The sequence below is a fragment of the Rhinoderma darwinii genome, chromosome 3, assembly GCF_050947455.1.
Source record: "Rhinoderma darwinii isolate aRhiDar2 chromosome 3, aRhiDar2.hap1, whole genome shotgun sequence".
Taxonomy (NCBI): Eukaryota; Metazoa; Chordata; class Amphibia; order Anura; family Rhinodermatidae; genus Rhinoderma; species Rhinoderma darwinii.
Genome location: NC_134689.1, coordinates 275,249,736 through 275,262,172, shown reverse-complemented (window position 1 = coordinate 275,262,172; position 12,437 = coordinate 275,249,736). Strand labels below are relative to the sequence as shown.

The 12,437-nt window shown below is 40.9% G+C and overlaps 1 protein-coding gene across 7 annotated transcripts in view; it reads left to right on the top strand.

Annotated features, from left to right (window-relative positions):
• Positions 1 to 12,437, top strand: part of MYZAP (myocardial zonula adherens protein) — a 113,948-nt gene that overhangs the window by 88,094 nt on the left and 13,417 nt on the right. For all 7 annotated transcript variants that reach the window (XM_075857949.1, XM_075857944.1, XM_075857948.1 and 4 more), the window contains 5 exons: positions 1,482 to 1,610; positions 1,744 to 1,838; positions 3,799 to 3,904; positions 8,607 to 8,690; positions 10,751 to 10,851. In XM_075857949.1, the coding sequence (XP_075714064.1) occupies positions 1,482 to 1,610; positions 1,744 to 1,838; positions 3,799 to 3,904; positions 8,607 to 8,690; positions 10,751 to 10,851 (515 nt within the window). The remainder of the gene's footprint in view (positions 1 to 1,481; positions 1,611 to 1,743; positions 1,839 to 3,798; positions 3,905 to 8,606; positions 8,691 to 10,750; positions 10,852 to 12,437) is intronic.

Genomic DNA, 12,437 nt, shown 5'->3' with positions numbered 1-12,437 from the left:
GGGGAGCCAATTCATTCTGCTGTCAATAGCAAAATATTGCGGACTGGTCGAGCAATAATATATGTATGTATGTGTGTGTGTATGTATGGACACGCGCGCACACACACACACACACACACACACACGGTTGATGTTGTTCTTTATGACTTTTTAAGGGAATCTGTCACCAGATTTATTCTTCTCTATCTCAGGGCAGCATAACGTATTGACACACAACCTGATTTCAGGGGTCTGTCACTTGTCAATATAGTGTAGCTTTCATAAAATTACTGTGCAGAGTGCGCCCCCTGCCACGGATTGACAGCTTTCTCCCTATTACTGTGCATAGAGAAGAAAGCTGTCAATCAGCGGAGGTGGGTGGGATTAACCGGGCATATTATGAATATGGAGGACTGCAGAAGAATTATTGCGTGCACATCATTAGGAAGACTCCTGGCTTGTCTCGCGCTGCACCTGATAAACTGTGATTTTATGAAAACTATGCCATATTGACAAGTGACATCAATGAAATCAGGGTTTCCGGCACTATTTTAAGCTGCCTTAGGATAGAGCAGCATAAACCTGGTGACAGATTCCATTTAAATTAACTTCAACAGGGCTAGAACTTTTAAAATAAGCGTAATTGTATTTGTGTATACTGTAAATTCTGTGCCGATCCCACACCTCGAGTACCCTTACTTAGTATGGCGGTGACTGGATGGCACAATCACGTGATATGAACACATCTGGTCATTGTATAAGCAAGGTAAGTATGGCCTTTTTCGGTGGTAAGGTAAACAGAGATGACTGGGGACAGGCGGGTACCTGCGGTGCGGGAATGGCACAGAATTAATAAGATAAGTACATTACAATTTGATTTATTTTAACCTAAAGTCCTATTAAACTCATTTTAATATTTCAGAAACCCCTTTGACAACCTTCCCCAGTGGTCGCTGCTTATTATGCTTTCCGCTGACCATTTAGCTTACTTCCCTCCCTTTAAAGCCTCAAACGGTATATCCCCATGGGCCCTGACCAATCTCACGGTATGGGGCCCCCGAAATTTCTGATGACAGCCCTGGTCATGTGGGCATTGTAGCCCTCCTTGCTTTCTTGTACATTCATCCAAGTGATTAAATAAAGGCAATCGACCAAGGCATTATAAGTAAAATACTAATAACAGGCACGGAAGAGTGGAGTAGGAGAGAGCAGGGAGGTGTGTGTATACTTCCATGAAGATTCTATAAAACTATGACCAAAGGCATCTCTTTATACCATCCAAAACGGCTGACTATGGAAGATAGGAAGAGCATCTCTGGCCAAAAAAAGATCGTTATTACACCGCTCAGAACTGAGGTATATACTGTGTATATCACAAGCAATTTTGTACCTGAGTAATCAGACAGTGCAAAGACATAGCCAACTATTGATAAACATGTAACTATCCCCTGCTCAGCTAGTTACCCCAGTAAAAAATAATGACTACAGCATTTGTTTTTCAGGGCCAAGCAAAACTGTATCTCAAGGCTGTTGAAGATGCCAGTGAGAAAGTTAGAGTTGCAGAAGCAAAAATAGAAGAACGAGATGCAAAAATTGGAGAACTTGACAAACTAGTTCAGAGAATGCATCAGGTACAGCCTTGATATTAAACTTAGTTCTGTGGTTTCATACATGCCTGTACTGTTTCTTAATATGATGTTTTGTTACACTTCACACTACCATGCCACCGATGTCTGGAAGTATATAACAAAGTGTTCTTTATAGGAACGGGAACAACTTCAGGTGCAGCTAACAAGGCATGAAGAGCGAATTCAGAGACTTGATCAAAAGATGGAAATAACAGCGTCAGAACGGGCAAGGTAAATTCTTGCCAGTCTAGATAAAAATTGCAAGATTTTACTGTTTTACACATAGAATCTCATTAAACAGTTAGCAGCACATATTCTTTAAATGGGCTGTCCGGTTTAGAAAACCCATTTTTTTTTAAATATACTAAAAGGGAATTCTGAATAAATATATGAGGGTCTTCTGTTCAGAGCAGGGTGTTGCTACAAAGAGTGTATCTCACTCTGAGGCACCCAGCATGTCCATGCATTGCATGGAAAGCTTATTGAGTTCAATAGTAACCGTGTAATGCTTTATTACTCCTGTGGTGGCGCTGCAGGGAAAACAAACACTCGCCGGGTCACTCCACAAATTACAGCTAATTGCTGGGTGCCCCCCACAGTGGGACAAACTTTAATCAGTGTATATAAAAAAAAGATTGTCCTAATTGGACAACCCCTTTAAAATACAAATCCTGGTTGAGCGGTCAGCCACATTTACTTTTCACTCCACTTTTAGAAACTGACGTGACGTGCAAGACGAACATGATGTGCAAATGGCTCTAAATTCTTGCTCAATGGTTAATAAATATGTCATACAGCAGATAAGACACTATTTTAAAGTAAAATACCCCAAAAATAGGTGAAAATACATTGAGAAATGTGTGCCTTTGTGCCCAGAACAAACCAATGAAAACAATGAATTCATAAATATATGGCATAACAACACCATTTAGATATTGGGAGAAGTTTCACAACAGTGTAAAAAAAAAAAGGCATATTAAATTATGCCAAAAATTAAACAAATTGCACCAAATTTATCACAACAGCACACATGGCATGATAAATTATGTACTAGACACTTATTTTCCTTACATTATCTCATAGTTGGGAAACTTTACATTTGTATTTTGTGCCAAAAAATGGCGCAGTAAATGGCCCGCATTTTACAACTTCTCTTAGCCCTGACCCTTTCTCTACACACTTTTTGAAACTGTCGAATAAGGCTGAAAAAGTGTCTGAAACACATCAATTTGGCATGCATCATGTGCCCCACTTTTGGCACAGTTTCTACCAGTATTCTGGTGCATTTTGCTTAGTAAATCTCTCATATTGTGCAGGCCAAGGATTGAATCCATTGCCTCAGTGCTGTAAGTTGTAAACTCAGATCGTGGCTGTTTAACCCCTTTAGATGCCGTGGTCAATAGCGACCATGGCATCTAAGGAAATAACAGATGGATCGCTCTGTACAGTATCGTAGGGTATGAGATGGCTGTCATGGCAACTGAGGGCCTAACAAAGGCCCCAAGGCCTGCCATGTCTATATGCCTATTAGTCCGTGCCCAAGAGACTGCATGGCAGTGTCACCAACCAATATAAGCTTCTACAAACCATTATCCAAGCGATCAGAAGATCGCATTGTGAAGTCTTCTGGGGGGGGGGGGGGGGGGGGGGACGGACGGTTCACATACAGTTACGTCAATGGAAAATAAAAAAACTTTTTGGCTCTCGGAATGAGACAATGAAAAAGCTAAAAACTATGCTTTGTCCTTAAGACCTCAAATAGTTCTAAAGGGGTTAAAGCCTTCATTTGCTGTACAATATATTCTTAGCAGGAGCAATATATTTCTTAAACCTGCTGTATTTAGAGCAATTTGGTGAGACATTTCGTCGTCGGTGTTCCTGAGCATCGGACATGATCATTCCCTTTTATCACAGAAAACTGTTGAGGTGGAAACCAATTTCAATCCTCAGAAGAGCTCAATATCTGTCCAATTCTGTATATGGCCAGGTTTATACAAGCGAGATTACAGTTTTCAAGAATTATCACACCAATCTTTCCATGTACCGACTGTGTCCTTATCAAATGCCTCAAGTACAGTCCAAATAATAGGCCTAAATACAAACTGTGTAGAAGATAAATATAGTAATATCAGGATCAAGCACATTTATATTTTGGACTTAACATTTATTTTATGATTTTTTTTTTCTTTAGGTCCCAAAATTTAGAGGAAGCTGCAACCGGTTTGCGGGAGCGCATTAAACACCTAGATGACATGGTTCACTGCCAACAGAAGAAAGTAAAGCATATGATTGAAGAGGTGAGGGACAGCAAAATATAAGTATGGCTTGGAGAATACTGGCCTTATTTTGGGCAGCTGTGACATTGATCTGGTGGTCTCCAGCCGGCACATAGTGTTTTGCTCCCAACTAAAACGTGGACTGTAGATTATTGATCAAAATGTGGGAAAAGTCTGGTTATCCATAAGATACTTTCAGTACACTTCACACATATTGCATGACTGTCTTCACAAGGAAAACAGAGTGGACCTGGCAAACAAGGTTCAAAATGAGAATTGTTACTCGCGTTATCTGAGCTTTCAATGCATCACTATTCTTTTTTTATTCCTTTTTACCAAATAACATGTGTAGAGACTGATAAAAATCGACAGAGTTTGAGATTGAAGGCAAAACCAGCGGTTAGAATGATTCGACATGGGTAGCACATTGAATGCGGCGTATCACGGAACTAAACAGGAGTGCTGTGAGAAATAATTTGACACATTACATAATCTCACTTTATAAATCAGTATAGCATTGTCCTGGTCCCCTTTTTCAGTGTGGACAGGGACCTAAGCATATCTCAGTAGGCTAGCCATTCAGTGTCAGTTTGCCACAGCTACTTTGCTAATTCTAATGCAGAACAACCACCAGATAACCCAGAATCCCAGACAGCCATATATACTATTTTGTTTTCATCCTGTATATCTTGCCCCCTCCCCTCAAGATATATAAATATATGTATTTTAGTAGGGCCTGGCACTATTTTTGGGAAATTTTGTAGCTGGACTCCTGTTTTTTTCATCTAAGAATAAAAAAAAGTGTAATCTTGCTGCTCTGTACCCATAACATTGTAGTTTTGTGACATGGGTGGACTGCACTGACAAGCAATAATTAGTGTGACAATTGTGAGCTGTGCTTGCCATATTCCTGTGAAGTAGGCGAACAATGAAAAGGTAGAGTCTTGGTCTGCAATTGGTCTGGCGCTCACTAGTGAGTTACAGAATCTAAAGGATCTTCTCAATCCTCACCAAAGACCCCATGAAAAAGTTTGGACTTAACAGGATTACTAGGTTGCAGTCCTCAGAGTGGTCACCAATTGGCAGTAGGATGCGGCAGCGATGTAGAAACCGGAAATTAGTCAGATGACACTGTGTCAGACGGTGCCGTGGGTCGGACTCCTAAGGTTAGCCTAAAATTACAAATCCAGAGGTCGTACCAGAGGAGGAGTCAGGGGTCCAGGCCTGGAGTCTAACCGGAGGAGGCAAATAGAAGGCAAGGATTTAAAAAGGGCAACACAAGAGGCATAGTCCAAGAAGGAAGGCAGGATCAAACACACACACACAGGCTATTATATATATATATATATATATATATATATATACACATACACGAAACAGGAGCAGGTAAACACAGCACACCACAACTCCAGGAAATCAGGCCATGTGCTCGTCACCAGGGGATGAATCAGTTCCCCTTCTTTTAAGATGGAGAAACAGCGTAGAATATAGTAACGGCACCAGGACTCCAAGACAGATGAAAAACAGGGTGGATTTATTCACCTCAATACACAGCAACGTTTCTGTTCAACAGGATAGCTTGAGAAAGGTTCCTGTTGAACCGAAACGTTGCTGTGTATTGAGGTGAATAAATCCACCATGTTTTTTATCTGTCTTGGAGTCCTGGTGCCGTTACTATATTCTACGCTGTTTCTCTCTCTCTCTATATATATATATATATATATATATATATATACACACACACACATACATACATACATACATACATATATACACACACACACACACACACACACAGGTGTATATATATATATATATCCTAGAGCAGGGGTGGGGAACGTCCAGCCCGCATAAGGCCCGTGGGATCATTTGGTCCGGCCCGGACTCACTCAGACCGCGCTATCGCTGCGTCATTTGCTGCTTGGCTCCGTCCGACCTACTCACTCCCATGTAGGAGCAGGAAAAGAGCGGATGGAGCCAAGCATGGCGGCGGTAGCGGCGGATTAAGTGTGGTTGGTGTGTGTCAGCCCAAGAGTGGATCAGTCCGGTCACCTGACCTGAGTCAGTGACGTGAGGTCAGGTGACTGGACTGTGCCGGCCCAAGAGTGGATCAGTCCGGTCACCTGACCTGAGTCAGTGACGTGAGGTCAGGTGACCAGACTGGTCCACTCCCGGGCCAGCGCAATCCAGTCACCTGACCTCACATCATTCCCTCCTTGGCTCCGTCCGTGCCCCCTACTCAATCAAAGTGTGATCCAAGTGACTTAAAGTTTTTTTTTTCATCAAGGACATTTATGATATATCCACAGGATATGTCATATATGTCCGATAGATGTGGGTCCCACCTCTGGGTCCCAGATCTATCTCTATAACGGGGCTCCTAAACATCGTTCTACCTCTTTGTGTTGTGCTGAAGCTTGTGAATTCCGATCATGAAGAAGAAAACAGCGTAACTCGCTGAGCTACGCGGTTTCCCAAGTCCCATAGAACTGAATGGTAGTTACGGAAACAGCGGAACTAGCATGCTGCGCTGCTTCCATAACTGCCTTTCACTACTATGGAAGTTAAGGAAACAGCGCAGCTAAGCGAGTTACGCTGTTTTCTTCTTCATGGTCGGAAATCAGCAGGAATACAGAGGTAGAACGGGGTTTAGGGGGCCTGTTCTAGAGATGGGTGCAGGTCCCAGAGGTTGTCATAAATGTCCCTAATGGGAAAACCCCTTTAAGTAAGTCGGAACAACTTACTGCTGCGAGTTCTTTTCAAAACATACCAAAGAGACGACTGCGCTCCAGGCTGACCGATGCAGTAGCAACATCATCAATACTGGCTAACATCAGACGCCTCACCACAGAGAAGCGGTTTCAGCCATCACATTAGGGGTGAGTTAAGTAAATGTTTGATCAAATCTAGTAGGCAAATTTTTAATTTGATAATTTTGTATGGAACGCGAATGTTGTTATAAACATCCAAATGGCCCTCGGCAGAAAAAAAGGTTCCCCAACCCTGGCCTAGAGGGTCCAGGAACTGACACTCAGGCAAGGGCTAGGAAACCCTTGCCTGTTTAAATAGGATGACGGAATTGGTTTGCATCTGGTTGCCTTGGCAACTGGACACTCAGGTCAGTAACCTCATTGTTGAGCGTTTGGGAACCACAGCAACTCCGTAATAATACAGAGCGGGGTCGCCGAGTGCTGATGCACATAGTGCATAAAAGTGGCCAAAGCTCTGCTGACTCAATAACTGCAGAGTTACACACCTCCTCTGGCATTAACATCCGCACATAAACGGTGCGCCCAGAGCTTCATGGTGTGTGTATCTATGGCCGTGCAGCTGCATAAAAGCATTACATCACCAAGAACAATGGTAAGCGTTGAACGGTTGAATGGAGTGGTCTAAATCACGCTGCCACTGGACTCTGGAGCCATGGAAACGTGTTCTGTGCAGTGACTCACGCTTCTCTATCTGGCAGTCTGATGGACGAGTCTGGGTTTGGCGACTGAAAGGAGAATGAAACCTGTTTTGACTGCATTGTGCCAAATGTAAAGTTTGGTGGAGCAGGGATAATGCTATGGAGTTGTTTTTCATGGGTTGGCCTAAGCCCCTTAGTTCCAGTGAAGAGAGGAAACCTAATGCCTCAGCATATCATGACATTTTAGACAATTGTTTGCTTCCAACTTTGTGGGAACCGTTTAGGGAAGGCCCTTTTATGTTCAAAAGTGGCTGCGCCCCAGTGCACAAATCAAGGTTCTTATAGGCATGTTGGGTGAGTTTGGTGTGGAAGAACTTGACTGGTCCGCACAGAGCCCTGATCTCAACCCCATCGAACATCTTTGGCATGAACTACAATGAAGATTGCGAGCCAGGCCCCCTTGTCCAACATCAGTGTTTGACCTCACAAATGCCCTTCAGGATGAATTGGCAAATATTCCCACACACACACTCCCAAGAGTGGAAACTGTTTTAGCTGCAAAGGGGACCGACTCCATATAAATGCCTCTGGATTTAGAATGTGCAAAGGATTGCAGATCCAATGTTAGGGTGCTCCACTCACCAAGTTGACCTCGAAAGCCGGACTTTTTACAAAATATGGCACCAGAAGACCGGAACTCCAATAGGGTTAGTCGAAAACTTGAAAATGACTATGGTAGAGTCGAAACGTTGCCCTCTCACTATGGGTGAATAGATATTTATATTTTTTGACTAAGCCGATTGAAGTGCTGCTCTTCTTGTGCTATATATATATATATATATATATATATACACACACACACACAATTATACACACACACACACACACACACACACACACACACACACACACACACTGTAGGTACTATAATTTTGTTTCACTGGGTTAGTAAATACTTTTTTATAACGTGTACTGACATCAAAATCCAATGTTTTCTAAATCAAACAAGGAGTTCGATTGTTTAAAAGGGTTATTCCCATCTCAGACATTTATGAGATATCTAGAGGATATGCAATAAATGTCTGGTAGATACGAGTTCTAGCTTTGGCACCGAAACCTATATTGAGAGCAGGGGGTCACCCGTCCTCATCTCACCTGGTGAGGCGGATGCTGATTCCAGCTGGAGACTATGTGGAGAGGTGGCCACGCATCCGGTGGATATGTCATAAATATATGAGATAGGAATAACCCTTTAACTACCAGATGTTATCTAAATCTATTCTCATTCTTCTCTGTTTTTTATTTTTATTTTAGATTGAGCTTTTAAGGAAAAAGGTCCACTACAAGGATTTACTTATTCAACAGCTTCTAGAAAGAATAGCAATTTTGGAAGGAGAGGTAAGAAAATAGCTTTTTAGATTACATAAACACATATTAACAAAATGTCAAACCTTAAAGGGGTTGTACGTTTTAGAAAGCCTATTTTCATATACCCTTTTAGAGATTTCTGAGTAAATAGAGTGGGTGCTCTGTTCAGGATCCTCTTGGCCAGAGTGGTCAACGGTTACAAAGAATTTATCTTGCTCTGGAGGACCTGTCCTGTCTTGCATAGACAACTTATTGATTTGAATGGGCACTGTGCAATCCTTAATTTCTACGTTAATAGTGCTGCAGGGAAATTTAACACTTGCTTACAGATTTCCCCACAGATTATTGCCTTTGGCATGGACTATTAGACAGATACCTATGGCAGACCTAGGAGCCTTTGTTAGGCCCCTGGTTGCATGGTAACTTATCGCCTGCGGCAGACAAAGGGAGACCTCTCCCTATATGAAGCTCCTTAGATGCCGCACTCGCTATGGACTATGGCATCTAAAGGGTTAACTGCCGGGATCTGAGGTTTCATAGCCGGGTCGTTGTGCTGCACAATCGCTATGACGTACTTGTATGGCAGGAAGCCTTAAGTGCTTAAAGACTGGGCCAGATGCATTAATTTAGAATAAACTATTTATATACATGCCCCTTCATTCTTAATCTTACTCATGTTGCAGGATGGCCAAAAGATTTAAAAATATATTTTATACTTTAATTTGCTTTCCCGTATACTTACTGTTTCCACCTGTTCAGTAGTCCACTTTGGATGACCTGGCAAGAAGAGTGAGATGAAAGGAAATAACTACTGCCTGGCACTATGACAAAGGAGAAATACCTAATTCTGTCATGATCCCTTCTATTGGTCCCGGAGCTATGAAGTTTTACGCCCTTCTGAGTCCATAATGACATATTGTTACATAGGGACAGAATGCTTCATGGAAGCGTTTGGCCATTGCAATCACATGTCGCCATTAAAGACAGCATGTCATTGCACCAAGACGCAATCATTGGTATGTGGCAAGGATGATGTAAGGTGGCAGTGGGAGACGGATTAGAATATGATGAGTATGTTCTAAAGTTTATTATTTTCCTATTTAGTGGACCTTCACTGGGTTTTCTGAATATCAGATTAATGTAATTGTTTAGAGGATATCTACATGTAAAAATGTTCTGAACTATAATGTTGTTGTTGAAAACTATACAAAAATACACCACTATTCCTCTTCTAATGTAGAGTTCTGATATTTTACATATTCTTTAGATTTTTTTATATGAACGTATTTGCAAATCTCTGTCTCAATATATCCTGAAAGATCTAGCGCACAATCCAGTTATTGGTAATACTGTACTAAATATACTTGTGTTAATCATGGCCCTCAATAGACAGCCAATAGAGAGCAGATTAAGAAAAATAATGGCATGACTGATCTATTGCGCTCGATGGACCCCATTGAAATTTCAGGTTTTTTTCCATTAACCCCCAAAAAGTTAATCAATAAATTATATGTACCGCAAGATGGTGGCATTAAAAAAAATATAACTTGTCCCCCCACATGGCTATGTATATGGAAAAAAAAAATTATGGCTTTTGAAATGGGACGACCAAAAATGTTGAAAAAAAAATATTTGCTTGGTCATTAAGGCCCACAATAGGATGGTCACTAAAGGGTTAAATATTCTCCAAGTTTTTAGTAGCTAGGTACATTATATTCCTCTCTGTCCCATATAATAGTGTGTCTTTTACCGATGATTGTGGGAGATAGACAAATATAATGACATTCTGTAGGAGTATGTCTGCTACATGTGAAGGGGTGACATAGACTATTATATTGCCGTGTTAGGTTATGGTAAGAAAACAGTGAAGTGGTATTTTACCTTTGAAAGGTGCCTCATTTTTGTTTCCTACAATCTATATCATTACTAGAGAATTCTGCATATTAGATGGTGTTTATTTCAGTTCTGCAAAACCCCAAAAGTCCTAGATTTTTATGGGGTGTCTAGCACACTTGACTGTGTTGATCTCTATTTGCTAGAAAGAATGAAAACAGTATAAGGGTGTCTGAATAATTTGTATTCTATTGTAGAATAATGAATTACAAGACAAAATGGAATATCTGATGAAAAACCAACCAAAGGAAGGCCCAGAAACCAAGGATGCTTCAACCTCCTGTGAACCCCCACAAATGTAAGTACCTTACAAGAACTATAGAGCTAAGCTCCAATACCAGATACAGCTCATGAAGAATAGTTAAGCTATTTCTTTAGGAAAAAAAAAAAAAAGAACCTTTTATTTACTGTTGTACATCCCCTTCAAAGAAGACCTGGTATTTCATGGGGAATACAAGTATTTACTAAAACAGGCATGTCAGGAGAGGTGACAGGTCCTTTTTAAATGGAATGTATCAACTTACTATTTTCCATTAAAAAATATATGCTAAAACCTTTTTTTTTTATTATTGTATATGTTTTTCTTTTCTTTTTTTATGAAGGCAGCCATCTTGCTTGAATTGCTGCAACAGGAAGTTTCAGAGATTTGCTTTTACCTTTTTTCGCTGCCAGAGGTTTTTGGACATTTTGCACTTCTAGTCGCCAGGACAATTGTTTTCACTTTTGACAAATAAAACCTAAATGACAAAATAAAAAAATACAACTAACACCCCATACCCAAATAATTTGTGAAAATAGACACCTGGCACCTTGTCAAAATGCCAATCAGCACTTTATATACACAGGCACATGCAGTTTTGCATCAAGGTGTAATTTTTCCTTTAAAATGTATATTTGTGGCTAAAAGTACGACCCAAGCAGAAAATAAGACACGCGACACATCCTAAAAAGGTTAAGAATGTGCAGATTTCCTACATGCCACTTAGGATATCAACATGCCCATAATTTCATAAAACCACCAAATCCAAAAATCTGGTTTTAAGATGGAATTTTTTTTTAAAAGTAACAATTTATGAAATACAGGAATTACACACCTTTAAAAGTAAATCACCCCAAACCCTATATATTTCCTGAAAGCAGTCAGCCTGACGATTGCAGCCATGTCCACCTTTATGTAACTTTGTGACAAATTATTAGTTATTTGTAGGAGGTTTACACACAAAAACAATGTAAAAAAAATAGATCAAGGTATGCAAAAATCACATCGCAAACATCCACATCAACAAGTGCTTGTGCTCTCACAAACACTGAAACAGTGGCCATGCAATATTTGTCTGTCATCCAAAAATGAAATTAAAATATATAATGTACACCACAAACAACTATTAAACAGCTACTAAAATCAAAAACAATTTGGAGCACACATAGCATGCCTTGAATAAAAATACAACTTAATAATTTGTACACGCAACAGCCTTCTGGCAACTTTGCATTAAACAGTGATTTTGGCCCGGTGGAGCAGGAAACTATTAGCTCCCTGCTACATTATTCACCAGGCTACAAGCCACGTTAGGCCTGCAGCTTATAAGATGCTGGGACAGGAACCCTGTGCATGCCGGCGCGATGATGTCACTGCATGAGGAGGCCGCGAGACTCTGCAGCCCTATTAGTCATAGAGTACTATCTACAGGGGGCACTGTGTGTGGCAATATCTACAGGGGGACCGTGTGTGTGACACCATACGGTAGGGTGTGACACTATATACAGGGGGCACTGTGTGGGGAACTCTTTATAGGTGCCTTTGATTAGAACCCTCTGACATAACTTTGCTTAGGACCCCATAAATGCCAAATTTGCCCTTGAGGGTAAGTACACGGATACTTA